At 46.2% G+C, this 19,757-nt stretch overlaps 1 protein-coding gene across 1 annotated transcript in view; it reads left to right on the top strand.

The window, feature by feature from the left end:
* Positions 1-19,476, top strand: part of grik4 (glutamate receptor, ionotropic, kainate 4) — a 329,989-nt gene extending 310,513 nt beyond the window's left edge. The window contains exons 16-23 of the mRNA XM_037084197.1: positions 2,770-2,883; positions 11,192-11,301; positions 12,832-13,005; positions 14,171-14,336; positions 15,019-15,244; positions 16,550-16,678; positions 16,790-16,908; positions 18,659-19,476. Of these exons, the coding sequence (XP_036940092.1) occupies positions 2,770-2,883; positions 11,192-11,301; positions 12,832-13,005; positions 14,171-14,336; positions 15,019-15,244; positions 16,550-16,678; positions 16,790-16,908; positions 18,659-19,048 (1,428 nt within the window). The 3' untranslated portion in view covers positions 19,049-19,476. The remainder of the gene's footprint in view (positions 1-2,769; positions 2,884-11,191; positions 11,302-12,831; positions 13,006-14,170; positions 14,337-15,018; positions 15,245-16,549; positions 16,679-16,789; positions 16,909-18,658) is intronic.
* The last annotated feature ends 281 nt before the right edge of the window (positions 19,477-19,757 follow it).

Genomic DNA, 19,757 nt, shown 5'->3' on the forward strand with positions numbered 1-19,757 from the left:
ATTTCAAGACTGCTTACATGCGTATGAACCTACACAACACCATGATGGGTTGGAAAAAAAAATGAAAAAGAATAGCGTGTCATTATTCTAGCTGGTTATATTGCACAGTTGCTAAAAACAAGACATTTCTTTTTAACTCCATGCAGATTTTGATGCCAAGCTTCCGGTTCATTTCACCTACAGCCAATGATTTCTTATATTCTTGGCTAACTGTTACTCCGAGGTATCTCCATCTTTAAATATTTAAATTGCCAGTGTTGGTTAAACTATTTTATGTACTGTAGTGTTTTCTAAACCCCTTCATACAAAATAGAATCTATCTGTAAAGAGAACTCACTATACCCTAAGAGCATGAAAGAGCATTCAGAAATGTAGAGTAGGCCTGTCAGCCATCTGACTGCAGCGCATCAAGCTTTTGTGGCAGGCGATTCAAGCTTTTGAACGGTGTAGACATCTAAGCACACCAATGTCCAAAGCATGTCCTAAAGGCACTCACACATAGAAAAGTGTATCGAGTCCCAGCTCTAGCAGCTTTACTTCATGTCATATACTCTATTTTTCATTCAGCTGTTGGCCTTTTCAGCTTAAGCACTGTGTTTTCCAAAACAGTCACGGCTTGTTGGTGGCATGTTCCCTGTCAGCTCCGTTCCATAAGCCTTCTGAACTGACCTTAACACCCTTTCCTCCTGAATCAGTCTATGTTGCTGCAGTTAAATCTCTAAGTGAGGTCCTACACTCTTCCAGCTCCACTGTATGAAGCTGTTAACGGGCAGATAAGGGAGGAAACGAAGTAAAACAAGCAAAAGGAAAAAGAGGAACGGAGTAGGCAGGGACTGGGGCGATCCGAAGAGGTGATCTGTCTTAATTCTGTGGGCTAATGGAGGGCAAAGCCATTAAGTATGTAAAGCAAAGGAGTGCCTGCTCGTGTTATTGTCACAGCCCGCCATCGCCCAAGCAAGCCTATGGAAGGCTGACCTTCAGGAGGGTCAACATGTGTTGCCAGCAGCAGCTGGAGTGGCGAGGCAAGGGGCGAGGGAAAAGTCTCGAGGGGTGCTCGCGGTGGATTTGCCATGGGGTGGAGGGGGACATCTGGAGGGATGTTCCACAGTAGACAGAAAGGCTCAAGCTTGTTTGGCGAAAATCTTAGAGGCGGATGGAGGGGATGGTGTTGGAAAACAAAGGCAGGTTGCTAGCTTAATGGATGAAAGTTGAAAAGTTTCCAGACAGCTAATACCTGCCAGTGCTGTTCAGACCGAACAATATTTCACTGTATGAGGCTGATTAGTTTGACAGGTGTCAGACAAGCCTCGGCTAACAATGAGACATGCCAGGAGGGATCCAGACCAAAGTCTAAGTACAGTATGTCCCAGTTCCTTAATCCATAGTGCAGCAGTTAGAGAACAGAGGCGTCACTAAAGACTAAACTCCTCAAGTCGAAACACTACTTCCTTGAGGGTAATGTTTAATTCATCGCTCACGTTCACAAGTGTTATTTGATTTTTACCGTCTAGCATGATGCGACTGAAGTAGAAACAGGTATGATGCAATATTGAACAGTCGACATTACATTGTGTGTTTTTTTTGTTTTTTTTAGTTATACTAGAAGGCATAACAGCAGGCTGGCAGAGGAATCCAGTAATCAACATTAATATTCTATCGCCGCATAAATATTTCAGCGGCTGTTAGGACGCTTGTGTGTCTTCATTTTTCAAAGGATCAGTGACTTTTCTTTGTTGAAATTGCCTGCGTGGGGTTTTCCTCCTTCAGGCACTGGGAGCGGGCGATCAGACCTCCAAACGAAAGGGAGAGATGAAATGGAATGAAAGTTGGAGGCCTGGCACGGCTGATGATGCAGGGTAGGGCAGTGGATAGGGCAACAGGGGCGAGGTTATGGAGGCGGTAATTTTAAGCGTAATGCGATAATTGGAGCACAGAAACAGCGGGATCGGGGGCTTTCAGCTCTGAATGTCGTCCTTTGGTGTGTTGAATAATCGCCGAAAAAACAATATTTTCACACGACAACAAAATGAAAGTTGTGGCCAAAAAACGCTCTCTCTGATGTCCCTCTCTTTTCCTGGAGACACGAATGCTGTGTTGGGGATTTTGAGTGACGTCTGCGGTGCTGCCTCCGCCGCTGCAGCAGAGCTCCTTTCTCCCCCCTCTCATCCTCCCATTCCTCTCCATCTCCCCAATCCTCTTAGTTCTCCTGCAGCAGACAAAGAGCAATGCATTGCTGCTTTCACTCTTTGCCCCTCAGGGAGATGAAAAATCCCTTGCAGTTGCACTTTGCTGGCCTGTATTATTAGCACGGAGCCGTACGGCATTTGCCGTAGATTGGCCGTTTCTTCGTGTGTGTGTGTGTGTGTGTGTGTGTGTGTGTGTGTGCCTCTAAGTGTATGTTTTACCAGCCATTGCTTTGTCAAGTGATTTGATTTGACAGCGTTCCCTCAGCCAGCCACAATGGTTACCCTGATCTCTCTTGTGCCCTGCGAGCACACACACACACACACACACACACACACACATTGCCAATGCTGGATTATCTTCACCAAAGATAGCGCTATTGGCAGACAAAGAGGCTATGGAATACAAAAGGGCATTATTAGAGAATTAGCATCTAGTAGCCCACTACTTATGTCATCCTCGTCTTCTTTTCAGGCACTTAAATTATTGCTTATGTCATAAACTCTTGTCACATCCTCACGGCTGTGTTAAGCCTGAGTCTTTGACTGTGTGTTCACATGATTCTGCTCACCTTCTTTGTTTCAGAAAGCCGACCTGGCGGTCGCAGGCCTGACCATCACAGCAGAGCGGGAAAAGGTCATAGACTTCTCCAAGCCCTTCATGACCCTCGGCATCAGCATCATGTACCGCGTCCACCTGGTGAGTTAGCGCCCACGTACACACTCCCTCCCGTAAATCCTAAAGCTCTTTGGACATACCGCAGCAGGCTGTCAAGCCTTGTCTAATGGCTGGAAAAGAACCACTCTTACCTTTTGGCCTGTCTCTCTTAGTTTGTCCAAATCCCTCCACAAACTCTCCTCCTGAGCACCTTATCGCCTCCTTCAACACTCAGCTGCTGCCTTCCCGCTGTATCTGTGTTTTTCCTAGGCACATACCCTCCTCTTCTTTCTTTCCTCCTCTCCCCGAGACCCTTTCTCTCAGCGTCTCGCTTCACGACATCCTCTCCCTCCGTTTCCCCGCAACTTTTTCATGGTGTCCAGTTCCTTTCACTTCTCCTGTGTTTGCCCATTTCCACCTTCTGTCGCTGCGGCCCCCCATCCTGCCAGCACCAGATGGCTCGTTTTACTGTGTGAACTTCCTGATGAATGTAGCAGTTTCGCTGCTGTTTTCTGCTTGCCCTCGGAATGGGTTTGGTAATCTTATTCACACAAGCAGCGCCCTCCATGGTCCACAGAGAGCGGGCCCGAGCAAGAAACAGCGAAACGACAGCAGTGCAGGTGGAAATGAGCCAGTGTTTGCAGAGTCAGTGGCCCATTAATCATCAGTCCTCCCCAAAACCCAAGGTGACACAGCAGAGGCCAGTATGGCAACGGCCACAGTCCGAGATGAGGTATTCTGCCGTGTGCCCTCGCTAATGTTAGTGGAGTATCCCGGAGGGGCATTTACACACATTCCTTCATGCTCCTGCACACCTCCCTCCTTCTCACCTTCCCATAGTCGGCGCAGAGCTAATAGGTGTAGCGGTGAGGGACTCAATTGAGCGCCAACAGTTGGGGAGAATCAATCGATGTTCGCAGCAGGTGCAGTGTTAAACGGGCTGCTTGCTCGCGTATCACCTCTGAAGTAGGAGGCAGGCAGGCGGGTGGCGGCATGAGGGGGTGATATGGAGCTGATGCCCCCCAGGGCTCACGCACACAGAGGCGCAGAGCCGACGAAGCACAGACTTGACCCAGTTAACGAAAAAGAAAGAAAAAAAAATCCTGGTTATAAGGTCAATAAGACATGCAGGATGTTGAGGTATAGCGCTCGTTTTAGGAGTTTTTGAAAAGTGAGAAATGAGAAAAGTACCAGATAAGAGATGTCCCTTGTCTTTACTCCCCAATCGCCCCTCGGCATCCTCTCAGATCCCCCCTGCATGGCTCTAAAATTCGATATTTGAATTTCTGTGACTGCACTTGTTTAGTTCTAATCCACTGACTATTGATCGGAGGCATTCCTGCAAGGGGCTCAACTGCTTATTTCAAACTTTAAATGAAAATTTCAGTCTGATCAATAAGAATGGCAAATGCAATAAAATAAAGGCGCCTGTTGGGTTTTAATTACCCTCGGACTACATGGGCCACTCAATCCCCATCCCTCCTCTTTGTCGGTAAGCACGTGGTGTGCATCTGTCCATCTCACACACACACACACACACACACACACACACTGTTTATCTCTTTTGTTGTTTATCTTGTCGTTCATTTCAGTGTATCAAGCTGTGACACACAGTCTGAGCCAATCGATACGGGCAATATTTTCCTCATCAACAGAAGAGTAAAATGCATAATCTTGTTTGTTAAAATAACACAATTATGCTCATTTTCAGGTTCATCATTTTATTTTGGGTTACTATGAGAATGTGTTTATATGCTTTAACTCACAACTATCTGATTGGTTGCCTCACACGTGCCTGACTCAGCACCCAGCAAGTGTGATGTCACATTTGGAGCAGCATCAAATTAAAACACTTAATTGCCTGTCACATGATTTTTTTTGTCAGTGTTTTTATCTTACACAAAGAGACAGTGGATCTGATTCTCGGGGGGCGGGCAGGGGTCACTGCTGCGTCGATCACTCACTCTGACATTGAAATGAAATCTTAGACAACTTGATTATAGGAAGCTGAGCTCTACCTGTCAAGATTCTCCAGCTCCTGTGCCTTGTAGTACTATATGCACTCATGTAATACTGTATATTGGGCGGTGTGTGTGTGTGTGTCCCCTTGGAGTCATGCATGTGGTTTGAGGCCATTTAATAAATTTGATTTGCTTTTCCGCACAAATCAAAAAGAGCACACCCTCACCACGGCGGGCCTGTAAAATATGTGAGTCGGATGTTAGAGTTATGAACTCGGACGCAACCCGGAGCTACTGTCAACCTCATCTCATAAAAGCCATCGGTCCCATTACATTCATCATCTGTGCAACACAAAGCCATATGCTGTAACCCCGAGATCCCAGCGCTGTGTCTGTGCCAGGTCCACATTTTAAACATTTCCTTCATTTTGGGAACTGTGCGACCGAGCACGCGAGTGTGTGTGTGTGTGTGTGTGTGTGTGTGTGTGTGTGTAAGAGAAAGAGAGAGTGGTATTTAATTAGACACAGGAGTTAATTAGGGGTGTGTGGAGGCCGTGTCAGATTCAGCAGCTGCCCTGAGGGCAGTCGTGCGGCATACGGAGCTCTTTATTGACTCTCTGGCCACACATGACCTCGGACCAGTTTACACAGGCGCACACGCGTACCGGCACAAAGACAGTCTCGCGCGTTCAAAACACACAGACGTAAAGCCAGGCAACCTGGCGAGCCCGAGAGGCTGCGGGATGTTGTTTGTGAATATAACCCCGTGACCTCCGCCACATCAACCGCTCTCTGCAGATTACACCCACCCACCCCCGCCCCCCCCCCCTCGGCTACCTCAGCAGCCGTGGCAGCTGACGGCTTCTGCTCTGACACAATTACAAGTGCACACACTATCAAAGAGAGAGGGAGAGGGGAAAAAAGACAGAAGGTTGGTTGGAGACATGGAGAGGGAGAGGAAGAAAGACAACATGAAAGGGAATGAGCGAGGAATAGGTGGAAAGAGGAGCAGAAGGGGCGGCGGAGAAATGGGAGCAGGGGAGAGAGAGCGAGAGTTGAAATGACAATGGGAAGTCTCCTTCAGTGAGTCAGTATGCAGGCAGGCAGCCTCGGGGGGCAACAGTGTGGTATGAATACCAAGAGGCAGGATGACTAGGTGAAATCCTTGACTGGATAACCTCACCAGCTCCTTCAGCCGCCCTCCTGGCGCGCCGGCGATCCCTCGAGAGAGAAAGAGACAGACACACACACACACAGAGGGCTGGCGAGGGAGGGGCGGGTTGAAGGAGCGACAGATGAGGGGAAGTTGAGGGGAGAGCAAGGGCAGCGCAAGGTAAAATGAGAGAGCTCTTCATCTGCGTGTTAAGGGGGAAAAGGCATCGGCGCACGCTGTAATGGCCGGCAATTCCTCGGCATTCTATTTGTCGAGATGCACTTGTAAAAAAAAAAAAAAAAACGGGTCATAAAGGGTGTTTCGCCCCTCTGTAGCACATCTCCGTTCTCGTCCCACCTTTGATTTGCCTTCTCGCACTCTTATCATCTTAACGCGACGATAAACCTCTATAAAAATCATTCCTGCCGCTAATAAAAATAACTTAAACGCGGCAGCAAATGTTTATGTGAGAGGAGCCGGGGTAACCTGTGGCTATAATGCACGCTCATATACTCACATTTGGCGCTTGTTTATCGCAGCCCAGCTTAATATCCAACTCATGCACCGAGGCAACTAAAACTCATCTGTGAGGTCATTATACATCATATTTTCAGAGTCTTCCGTCTCTTCCGAGTGTATATCTCCCATTAAACGGTAACTGCCAGATTAGCCATGCTCGCTGTGTTTCCCCCACCCGGAAATCAACTACCTGCTGCCGCCGCGTTCAAGCCCCGGTGCTCTCTGTGCATCCGGTCGCCCAAGCACGTACTGTATCTGCCCTGCTGGGGTTGACTGACAGCATTGACAGCTGCTGACAAGCTTTGCAACACAAGCACACGCAGGCACACACACATACACACACACACACACACACAGCTCCTGACAGTCTGTCTTGCACACACAGACTCACCTTCTGAGAACGAAAGGCGAGTAGACCACCTACTATATGAGCTGAGTGTTCATACAATCAGTGCGCTTACATGACACTCAAGAAAAACGCATTACTGGGTTAGTCTGACTATGATCGGATTTTTAACATCTATGTATACACCTTAGTCTGACTAAAATCGGACCGGATCAGATTTCTTATAGTCGGATTAAAACACCTAAATTATGTCATTGATCGCATTGGTGGCATTACTCCTGCATGTATACGTTCCATCAGATTGGATTCGGATTTTGTGTTCTGCGCAGGCTCGAGATTTTTTTCCCAGGGCAGTGAGCCGGAAGTAAAATGGCGGCGGCGGCTTTCCTCTGAAATCACTGCAAGCAAGAGGGCCACTGTGCATCTAGTTTGTGTAATTATCGTGTGCACCATATACGAAATGTACAAAGATGTAGCTTCATCCTGCTCTTTGTACGCCATCCTTCTCGAATGCCGAGGCAGAGTTTGTTGTTGCTGGTGACGTAAAGAGGTCAGCCGGAAGTGGCTCTGTTACCACTAGCTGAAATGGGTACAGTGCCACCCATCCTACTGGGGTATGACATGCTTCGACACTCTCACCGGCATGTATACTCGGACAATTGCAGTTAGCTGATTGGGAAGCATTGTCAAACTATGGCTGTAATCCAACTAAGCTGTGCATGTAAACATACTGAATGATCCCCAGACATTCGGATGGACCGGGAGGGGCCTCCCTCTCAAATCAATGCATCACTAATAACTTATGAATCGTTAAATAAGCTCGATCAGGGGCAGAGTGGGGCACCAAAATCAGAGATGAGGTCAGAGATGAGTGTAGGGTGCAGGGTGACCATGACTGAGATATAGAGAGTGAGCAAGTGGTATAAATATTTGTAGGACTTTATTCTGATATAGTAGATCTCAGAGATTTTCGCAGAGAAACGTCAATAATTTTGATGAGCTCAAGGGCCGGCTGCGTATGTCTCTCGGCCGCTCAGAATAATCTGTCGTGCAAATTCATCGTCCGGCCGACCGGGAAAACTCCCGATCGTCCCGATGGCCACTCCTCCCCTGTGCTCAATATCGGCGTGGATAAGTTATTTATAACTGTGCTCGCATCAGTGAGGGTGAGATGAATCAGAGGAAGGCCCCTGTGAAGGACAGATGCACTGTTTCATAATTTTCTGTACATCAAAGGAAGCAGGAGCCAGTCAGCCTGTCCTGTGGGCCACCTCCACTCCAGCACGGCGTCAGCAGCAGCAGTGCGCTGTGAACTCAGAAAGTTGCGGCAAAGCAACTTCCAACCTGCATGAACAGATTTTTGGCTGTAAGCACAACACTGGCACCTTGTTAGAGCTGCCACGGTGGATTGATTTGTCCTGAACGCAGACTGTTTCGGTAATCGATTAATCAGCTTGAGTAATTAGTCAAAATTCTCAGATTCCAGCTTCTTAAAAAGGCATGTTTACTTCTTTTTTTAACTCCTATGTGGCATTAAGCCGAACAGCAACAGGCTCAAGATGTTTGAGGGGCAGGGGCAGAAAAAGCAAAAAGGGCACCAGCTATACGAGGTGGGGCAGCAGCGCGCAGAAAGCCGTGAAGTATTTATAGCGAAGAGAGGGCACTTTATCACGTTCTGTTCGCTAGAAGGGCATCCAAGAAGGCGTTTTATCATCTCTCATCTACCACGGGGGCATCCAAGAGGACACTTTTGCTCCTCGCACACAAATGTTAACGCATTTCATGCATTTCACTTTTAGCCTTTCTATATTTCTGTTTGCTAATTAGTGTGTCCAAGGATAATTCCTCCTCCAACTCCTGAAAACTTTGTCTCTGAGCCTTAAAGCCAACACATTACAGCACCAGAGTCGAGACTTCTCTGCAGCTCCTGCTGTTTTCGTGCTGTCTTCGTGATCTCTGTCTCGCCTTACATCCCTCTCCGTCTCTATTTCTGATCCGCTCTCCTGCACCTTCATTTCTTCACCATCTGTTAGCTCGGGAGTCTCCGCAGCTCTCTTCATCTTAATAATGGCACCTTGGTGGGAGCTTAAGATGTGGACAAGTGGGGCAAGCAGTTAACAAAACGCCGATTCAGCATGCGCCAAACTGGACCAGCAAACAAGAGGACTCATGTCAGCACATCGTGCTGTTACCCTTATAATCCCAGCGCCAGTGAGCGGCAGCCTGGCAGTGATACTACAACAGAAGTGTCTCAGGACCTCTCAGATGGCCACTGGGTGTTTCACCACTCCACTATTCTATTTTCAGGCAGCTATCATCATCATCTTGAGCATCACACTCTATAGATAGACGGACACGCATTAGGAACTGGCAGGCAGATTTTAATCTCTCAAAAAATTATGCTGAATGTCGCTCTCCTCTCCTGCTTTCTGCACCGCTAATATGCAAGTGATTACAGACGCATTAATGAATTTTTTGGTCTCTGCGCCAGTCTAAATGGGGATTCGTTTATGATAACAAATGCCCACCAAAATAATTTCACCCTCTTGCTGCAAATTAAATTTTCGAGGGCCTCAGAAATGCGATGCTGCAGTGTTTTGGATAACCTTATTGAGATTTGTTTTGTTAGAGGAGACATATTATGCTCAATTGTAGGCTCTTTGTTTTATTCTGAGTTACAACAAGAACAGGTTTACATGCTTTAATGCTCTGTCTCTGTGAGCTCCCCTCCTGAAAACCCACTATGCTCTGATTGGTCAGCTCACACATGCCTGAGCCAGCACCACTTACAACAGCAAAGCCGCTATGTTAAATCAATTCTTACATACCAAACTAACTGCTAGGCGTACATTATGCTAATGTGTGACATGCTGATGAAGTGTGATGTCACAAAGTCACCGAATTGAAGGCGGGACTACTGATGAGGCGTTCAAGGAGCAGTGTTTTCTGTGGGAGAGAGGAGCTTCTGTTGTTGCGGCCTTTGACCTTTTTCCCGATCGTTGATATGCACAAGAGCCCATAAAACACTCTGAAGAAGAAGACATAACACTGACGCACACGATAAGGAAGTTCTCTGTAATCGAGTGTGTCTCTTCCCTTAACAACTCTCGGACATTTGGTTGTTTGATCACCTCGGCTGTTTAACTGTCTTGCCGGCCCTGAGAGCCACCTCCATTTCAGAGTCATTAACAGATGGTGGACGTGCATCCGTGTGTAAATGGATAATATTCCCTCGCTGCGCTATATGCACATAAGAAATATGAGCACCACACACACATAAATAAGCACAGACAATCACTCTCCTACTTGGCAGTGGCTCACCCATAATTGGTTTCATTTAGAGGACAATAGCTGTTGGTAATAATGAAACATTAGGAGTTAGCTGCTGTATTCCCACTGGTCTCCCAGCTGTGGACCCACTTTATCTCCTCCACCACTGGTTACCAGTCCAATCCCATACGTAGCTGCTTTGGCAGAGCTAGCCAAAGCTATTATCCTCTTTCTTTTTTTTTTTTTCTTCTCCCCGAGCTCCCAGCCATACAGGGGACGTCAACTATAGGTCACATAAAATGAATTTGTTTTTAATGTAGCTGTAATGGTTTACTCACTTTTTTTGACCTTTCTCTCTGTGCGGCGTGGAACCTTGTGCTGATTGCTGGTGTTAATGATTCTGACCTCTAATTGGCCCCATCAAATGTGATTTCATGTGAAAAGCGTGCTGTATACTGATTAACAGGAAGTTGTTAGGACCATTTATTCTGTGATTTTTTTTATTTTTTTTTTGTTCAGTGCCAGAATCCCTGAAATAAAACCTCTTATCTGCGATGTTGTATCAATACCCAGCTCTGTGCCACTCTGTTGACAATTCATGGGAGACTGAGTTTGTGCTTTCATACGATGTTGATCTGAATGTTTACATGCAAATGAGATTCATATAATTATAGTGCTATCAGTTTAGGACAGGAAAAGCTATGCTTATCACATCACAGTCCCTTTATTTACTGTCCCAGTCACCTTTTTCATCTTTTCCAGATTACACAGGCGGCTCCCGATTGTTAAATTGTTAAACACGGACCAAATTGGGCCCGGGAAAAAAAGAACGGCACTGAAATTCAGCAACATTGCACTTCGGTTAATCCCCGCGCTCACTGTACAGAGGTGACGAAAGAGACTTAGAGGTTCTTTCACATGCTAATTACTTCATCTTCACCTCTACAAGAAAGCGTTTAACCTCCCACCTCCTGGTTCATCTGCAGGCCATGTTTTGTCGGCTTGTTTGATTTGAGCACAGGATCAAAGTGTTGCAGTCTGCGCAGGCAATAATGATTTTAACCCTTTGTGTGTGTGTTTGTGTCTGCCTGTGTGTTTCAGGGACGCAGGCCTGGTTACTTCTCCTTCCTGGATCCCTTCTCCCCTGGAGTCTGGCTCTTCATGCTCCTGGCCTACTTGGCTGTCAGCTGCGTCCTCTTTCTGGTGGCCAGGTAAAGAGCACACCAGTAAAACACACTCGGAGATCAAGTGAGACACAAGCGAAGAGGGAGGAGGAGAGCAGAGGGTGAGAACACGAAAAGGTTGTGTTTGGGGGAGGAAACTGGTTTCTGCTCCCTCACCTCTCTTGAGTCTCTCGTTCCTCCACACGATGGAGAAAGAGACGTTCTCCTCCCCGCGGTAGGTCTCCAGCGTCATACTGACACCTGCTGGTCAGGGAGGGAACTGGCACAGAATATCACCGCTTATACAATGGAAACATTATTAAATTATCTTACGAAGACGCCTTATGTATTTATGTAGCACCACCTGAAACTGAGTTATCATCCCCCAGACAGGTAGATGTATTACGTCTCTGAGGAGAGTTTTATAGGTGCTCTGCTGTAATTGTCAACAACAACAGTAATTGTTTCTGGTCAAAAGTGATCCCTTCCTAATGCAATTCCAGTTGAAGGGACAGGAACTAAATCTCCTTTCTGTGCGGAAATTGCAAAAAAAAAAAAAAAAACAATACTAGGCCTCAGCAGTCTGTATTGAACAAATCAAGTGTGTGTCACTACTGATGTTACAGTCAGTTTGTGGGATGAAATTCCTCCACAGCTCAGGAAACACAGTCCAGGGAAACATCAAGACAGAATTTCCCACTGAATGTATGAACAGGAGGAACGATGATTACATACATGTTTATTAAAATCTAAGTTGCACAAGCTTAACCGGTTTTAACAACTTAAAATTGGTCATATACTTAACTTGGGGATTTTTAGGTAATCAGTTTTGTGGCTTTGATTATTTTTATTAAAGTCACTTTGCAGGTTTATACAGTGTACTTACATTATTCCAAATGTTTTCATCAGCGTTGAAATCTGCAATTTTGTTTAAGGTGCCTTTCAGCTGGTCGGCTGTCTTTCAGTTCGTCGTCTGACTTTGATACATTAGCTTGTCTAAGGCCACTTTTCGCACAAGTCACAAAGGTAGATTTTCAGTAGTAATGGTGGTCACAGAGACGTGCGTTATCTAAAATCTAACTCAGAAAATCTGTATTTACAGTATTATTATGGTAATAATGCAAAAGCTACAGTAACTACTCACTGTGTGCTTAAAAAGTGTGATGTTGTCCTTTAAATGTAGCTTTCCTTATAAACCCTAAATACTTTTTCAGCAGATCCAAAGAAAATGCGGCACCTTTTTTTTTTTAGCATGCAACAGAGTTGTCACATAACTTCAGCTTCGCGCAGCAACGCTCGAACATACCAATTACGCTTCCCTCACCCCCACTGTTTAAGTAGGCAGCACATGGGGAAAGAAAAAAGGTTGATTCTCTCTCGGGAGAGCCAAGGTGACTTTGTGCTGCAGCTGATTGTTCGAGCTGTTTTGCACCTCTTCTGTCTCTGCCTTTCTTTTTCCACTCCGCTCGCTCTCCATCTCTGGAGTTTTTTGCTCTCGTCAGAATGCTAACTCCAGCTCTCATTCCCGCTCTCGCTGGCTGTGTTCCTCCTCTGACTCTCCCTCCGTTGACTCCCCAGACTGACACCTTATGAGTGGTACAACCCTCACCCCTGTCTGAAAGGTCGCTGTAACCTGCTGATCAACCAGTACTCGCTCGGCAACAGTTTCTGGTTCCCTGTCGGAGGCTTCATGCAGCAGGGATCCACCATCGCTCCCAGAGCTCTCTCCACGCGTTGTGTCAGCGGCGTCTGGTCAGTGCAAACACGAGCGCATGCTTTCCATCTTTCAAATCCACACATTCAATTTAACTTTGTGCTATATTGCTCCATCGCGGAATGCATTTCATCTTTGATGTGAAGCTTCATTTCAGATTTCCGGGACATCAGGGGTCAAGATGAGATAGTGATGGCAGTGTGCATGCGCATACATGAGATGGCAGCTGCGTTTGTGTGGACAGTCTGATTGAAATCGTTCTGGTTAGAGATTCAAATTGAACTGTTTACAAGGACACATAACAAGTGATGTCATACAGATGTGTGTTTACATTCACCAGGCATTTAAACAGAATATAACTTTTTTGCTATGTGGACAGTGGTTCAGTCCACTGTGAAGCATCTAATCTGCTGGAAATATAAGAAGAAGTTTTTTTTCCAGCTGTATTGAGTTACAGTATTTATTAATTTGCTCCATCTGTCAATACTAGATTGCATTTACCTGAAACGCTGCAGCCCTCTTGAGTAGGAACAGTAGCATCAGACGATGTCACGCCATGATCGCCAATCTTCGCTCTCTCGCATCAGATCATCCCTAAGTCTGTCTGAGTTAGTTGGTTGCCCTCAAACTTCTCCAGCAGTTTTTGATTTGGTCAGTGGTCCAGTGGATCCCTTCTTCAAACACTTATTTGTACAACTTCTGTTTGGAGCCTTTCAACCATCGAGGCAATCTCTGACAATTAAGTTGTGTGTTCCACAGACAAGTTCACCTGTGATGTCCTGAATATATTTATTCCAACCGGAGAGCAATGAAAGCTTCAAACCGCCCCTTCTCGATCTGATCAAACACTTCCTTCAGATCAGGCCAAGATCGGATCGGTCTCTTCCGAGCGAGTTTGCGTTTATCCCGATTATGGAATGTTACGGTCCGTGTAAACGCAGCTGTTGTCTGTGTATGTCTGCCTTTGCAGCTTAAACTTCACTTCCTTTCATCCAAACCGAGCATTGTCACCTTCACCCATACACCCCCACCCATTCATCCATCCACTGAAAGTCCCGCCGTGTCTCCTCCTCTCAGGTGCGCAGTTATTTTAATCCTCCTACACTTTTCACCCAGACAATCTATCTTCATACACCAGCCTGCCCATTTACATACTTTTACAGGTGAATACATATGTTCTTGTCCCCTGCTTTCCCTCCACAGGTGGGCCTTCACATTAATCATCATTTCATCCTACACCGCCAACCTGGCCGCCTTCCTAACGGTCCAGAGGATGGAGGTGCCGATAGAGTCTGTGGACGACCTGGCAGATCAGACGGCGATCGAGTACGGCACCATGCACGGAGGATCCACGATGACCTTCTTCCAGGTCAGAGGTTAAACACATCATTACCGGTGATAGATTGTTTGTACCCTTAAATCAAAGCCGCACACATACACACCGGCTCACCTAAGAGCCTGCGGTGATCAATGGGCCATCAGCGATGCTATCGTCCTCATCACCTCCCTGTCCTTCCTGTCTTCCTCCTTTAACCACAGGTTTTATCTGTTTCCTGTCTGTTCCTTGCCACAACCATTCAATATCCTTCTCCTTGGGGAGATGGGGCACCGTCCGGGGCCCCGAGAGAGGCACACACTGTCCTCTTTCATCCTCTCAGAGTTGACCTACGTGAGAGAAACAAAGTGTATTACAGGGAGCGAGACAGTGAGGGATGATATGGGAAGAAAAGGGAGACGTTATCCTCATCTTCCTTTGCACCCTCACATCCAGTGGACCTTGAATGAGTCAGAGAAGGCAGGCCCGAGTGAAAGAAGAGGACAGGGTGTGATGTTAAGTGAAGAGCCCTGCTGTAAACTCAAGTGGGAAAAGATGTGCCAAAGAGAAGCATTCACATTTAAGTGCAGGAGAAATCAGAGCGTTTGAAGAAACCCATCGGTCAAGGAAATGAAAAACAAATGAAAAACCAACCTTCACCTCTACGAAACAGAAAGAAATATGTACCTGAGACTGACAGACTTTTTTGTTTTCTCCCGCGTCTGACTTTCTGCAGAACTCCCGCTACCAGACCTACCAGCGCATGTGGAACTTCATGCACTCGAAGCAGCCCAGCGTGTTCGTGAAGAGCACGGAGGAGGGCATCGCCCGTGTCCTCAACTCCAACTACGCCTACTTGCTGGAGAGCACCATGAACGAGTACTACCGCCAGAGGAACTGCAACCTCACTCAGATCGGAGGACTGCTGGACACAAAGGGCTACGGCATCGGCATGCCACTGGGTGAGTTGGGTGGAGATGACGGGGGAAAGAGGGGGATTAAAACTAAGTAGAGTAGGAGACTTGATGGATATCAGCAGCTCAGACAGTTTATTGGAGAAGCAGAGGGGAGAGGAAGTTCAGGGTAGAGTGAAGAAAAGCTTGTGTTTTTTTTGTTTTTTTTTTTGTCTGGAATACAATGCATAATTCACATTGAAGCTAAGAAGAAGGGAACGAGGAGAGCAGGGGCATTAGTTGGAGGATACACCATAAACGTCACAATGGAGAGCGTAATTGAAAGAAAAGCCCCGGAAAAGCCGAACCATTAGCTGCCATCACGGGGGAAAATGATGCAAACAGTGAGAAACTAAAAGAGACTTCGTGCCCGACTTTAATAGAGCGGCTGTTTCCACGCTGTGATGGGAGAGAAAAGACGAGAGAACGGGAATTTGAAATATTGTTCCCGGTTGAGCGCGGAACTGTTTGGGCTCGACTCCGCGGCTGCTCTGAAAGTAGTAAACACAGGCTTCACACACACACTTTGATCTGAGGCTGGAGTCAAACTGCAGGCGTTTACCTTAAAGTAAACAAGATTAATTTCTATGCCTTTGATCCATAAAGGGAAGATAAACTCAAGTCTTTACTGGATGATGTTCCAAACTGTGACGTGACCCGTAGAACATTGAGAGCCCTTTAATCTTATATTTGAAATCTTGATATTTTTTTGTTGTGGTCGTTGTTGTTGTTGTTGCTGTTGTAACAAAAGTTTCCAAATTCCAAATTTACCACGGCAAATCAGAGGGCGATGCATGAAGATGTCATCAAGAGAGAAGCAGCTGTTGAAGGGAATTGTGTTATTTAGACGTAATCTACTTAAAATCCTCGATGCAATTATTTTATATAGCGCAAAAAGACTTCATGCTCATCAAAGGAAGCATCGTTGTATTAGACTCCTTTTGCTTTGTTTCTACTTCATGGTACGGTTCGACTCCTCAGCGTTGGTGGGATTCTTTAGCTGTTCCTCATGACAACACAGGGCGATGCAGCGCGAACACTTCAACCCTCGACCACGAGTTTTTTGCGGGCTGTCATTTTCAAAAAGTAATGAAAACGGTGCAGCGTGTCGTTCAAATGATGACTCTCTCTGACTGATCAGTGGTCTGAAGTGTTTTCACTCAGCCGTTTCATCTCAGTTCGGCTCGCTTGGAGGCTCGATCGAGGTGATACTAACAAAAGCAACACCTCCCCGGTGCAATCCTCAACCGATAAAGTGCCACTCGAGTAGATTTTGCTCGCAGTTTGTGAGCTTTTTACCTCTCTCCCTCGCAGGCTCAGTGTACCGTGATGAGTTTGACCTGGCCATCCTCAAAATGCAGGAAGACAATCGTTTGGAGATCCTCAAGAGGAAATGGTGGGACGGTGGCAAGTGTCCAAAGGAGGAGGACCACCGTGCCAAAGGTTTTTTTTTTTCTCCTCTTAATCCTCATCAGCTTTTATTTCGGCTCTATCTCTGCCTTTTTCTGTCGCTCCTCCCGCCACCTCTCTCACCCCTCGCCTTGCTCTCTGCAGGTCTGGGCATGGAGAACATCGGCGGGATCTTCGTGGTGCTGGTGTGCGGCCTGCTGGTGGCCATCTTCATGGCGGTGCTGGAGTTTGTCTGGATGTTAAGGCAGGCGCCGGGAAACGAGGTGAGAGAGGGCTATCTAACCTGCATCTGCTTTGTCTCCCTCTCCCCTCCCTGGTACTCTCCCCCCTACGGAGCTGCTAGGCTTTGACAGGAAGTGTAGCGGGAACCTTCTTCCTCTTCTTCCTCCTCTCGGCTCCCTCCCTCTGTTGGGCTTATGAGTCATAACCAGCACAAAACCAAAGATATACCTCACTTATACCTCACTCAGAGTACATATATTTGATTATTTTCAATTCAGAGCCGTAGTAGATTCATTTATTCATACTACATAGATTTGTAGACATGATGTAGCATATTGAATGTAGACGGAGACACGTGCTAACAGGGTGCCGCCAATGGGGTTTTACTCATGATTGTTTTAATTTAGCCTTAATTCAGTTATCCTCTTACTTAAAAAGATGTCTGGCATTGTGTGCATATCTAGAGACCAGAGGCCGTTCGTTCCTGCAGTTGCGAATGATGGACGATGACGGACTTGTTTTGGCCGTCAACCAGAACTTTAAAGGCGCACTATGTAGGTTTGAGAGAGGAGTTTAAAGAAAAGAAAAGGAGAGGAAGGAGAAAAATGTTCACTTACTGATTTTAAACGATCTACTTATAAACAACAGTTTGTGTTAGCAGGTCCCTTTAATCAGATTTCTAGCATCAAATAGTGGGGATGGCGACTATTTATAGCAAATATCTACTGCATTATTTGCATTATTTACATCATCACCTTAATCAGTATTGTAATTATTTTCCTGAGTTAGATTTTTTCCCCCCTAAATCTACATACTGCGCCTTTAGTAACGGACCATCAATACAATTAATTTCTTCATCACACAGAGAAAAAAGGCAACTTTAAGCATATTCTATTGTCAGAAATTTAAAGTGGTTTACACAAATAGTGTGTGTGATTATTATAATCCTACTGTAAAAAGTATAATTCAGAATAATATATATAATGCAATAAATTCCGATGTAGCTTCACACAACATGTGTCCGTTTTCATCAGGACACATCTATAAGAAATGTATCATTCCTTTTAGTGACTGAGCTCTTCTGAGCTTTTCTTGGAGCAAGGATGACAAAAAAAAGAAATGGCCCAGCAAAACATCAGAGAAAGATAGTGCATGCAGTGTTATAATTATTTCCGATGTGATCCCTGTAGACAGAAATCATCTGATAACTGTCTTTTCGAATGGACTCCACACTGTGATTTTAATTCAATAAATGTTCAGAATGTGAAAGTCAAAAAACCAACTCATGTGATTTCTTCTGTTTGAGAGGCGCAGATCGATGTCTCGCTCTAACTTGTGAACCCTCTGTGTTTGTTTGTGTGCGTGTGTGTGTTTGGATTTATGCCTGTGTGTGTCTGTATAGTTGTAACCGTGCTCGTGTGCAGCATGTGTGGATTGATGATTAGATTCTCCTGCTTTGCTCTTGAGCTGCGGTTTCACGTCTGTCATTGTTTTGAGTTTGCATCTTGTAGATACCCAGTGCAGCGCTCCATCATCAGTGCAGGAGATAAAAATGTGTGCGTCACGTGTCTGTATGTGTCTGACAAACATGTACTATGTGTGTTGTTATTTTGACTGTTGCTCCCACTACATGAAGATAACCATGAGATGTATGTGTTATGTGTCTGTGACGTCCTCCAGTCTGTCCTGATCAAGTCAGTCAGTCAGTGAGTTGTCTGGCCTCTCTCCCTCTCTCCCCCTCTCTTATCCCCCTCTCCCTCTATCTTTTTCTCCCTGTGTGTGTGCTTGCAGCAGTCAGTGTGTGAGGAGATGCTGCGGGAGCTCCAGGGGATCGTCCTGTGTCGCGACAGCCTGCAGGTGAGGCGTCGGCGGGCGGCTTCATTGATGCGTCCGCGGCCCTTACCCCTGGAGGAGCGTCGGGCGCGAGCTGCCGCCGTCAGCCTCAGCAACGGCAAGCTGTGCGGGGGCACCGGACTGCCTGAACCCCTCTCCCACAGACTGGCACAGGAGGCTGCCCTGGTCGCGAGGGGGTGCAGCCACATCCGCATTTGCCCTGAGTGCCGGCGCTTCCAGGGACTGAGGATGCGTCCGGCGGGGGCCACCGGGGCCCTCCCTTCTCCCACGCACAGTGAGGAGAGCATAGAGTGGGACAAGACCACGAATAGTAGTGAACCTGAATAGCGCCCGGTCGACTCTCCCCCAAAAGCCACCTCTCTACTTTCCAGGGAACAAAGATCATGTGGTGTTTTGATTCAGCCATTTCGGAAGCTTGATCTTAAAGGGCAGGACAAGGCTGCAAACTTTGTTTTGCCCTCGAGGCAACAGCCGGCAGTCAGTTTTGGATTCTCCTTGGGTGAATTTTTTCCTTCGTCATAGGAGAAACTGATGAGTCTGTCTCGTTGCGGTCTGTCCCTGTTGGCCCTTTGTACCGTGTAAAACAGGACAGACGAAAACAGCTACGGGGCATTTGTACTATGCAGTATTTTCAGTCATTTATCATTGTGCTGTTTCTTTTTTTTCTCCTTTTTAAATTATTTCTGTCCTCTGTTTGATTATCAGTACTGAATATTGTTATTCTATTGTTCTTTAAAAGAGAAAAAAACTTTCAACCCGTTTCCGTTTTTTTATCTGACAATTTACTGTACGAACGTATATTGCCTCTGAAGAGCTGCAAAGATGAACAGACTAATGCAAGGTCGTTCCTTCAAAACCTTTTTATTTTGAAAGTGCCAAAAAACCCCATAAGTATTATCTTGTGGCTGAAGAAAGCACCACGGCCTTGAGAAGACAACAAACTCATCTGAACCTAGAGAACAAACAGAAATACACACACACACACACACACGGACTTCTTTTATAGTAGTGATATTCTATTAAAAAATGTTTTAAC

This window comes from Acanthopagrus latus, chromosome 2 (assembly GCF_904848185.1).
Source record: "Acanthopagrus latus isolate v.2019 chromosome 2, fAcaLat1.1, whole genome shotgun sequence".
Taxonomy (NCBI): domain Eukaryota; kingdom Metazoa; phylum Chordata; class Actinopteri; order Spariformes; family Sparidae; genus Acanthopagrus; species Acanthopagrus latus.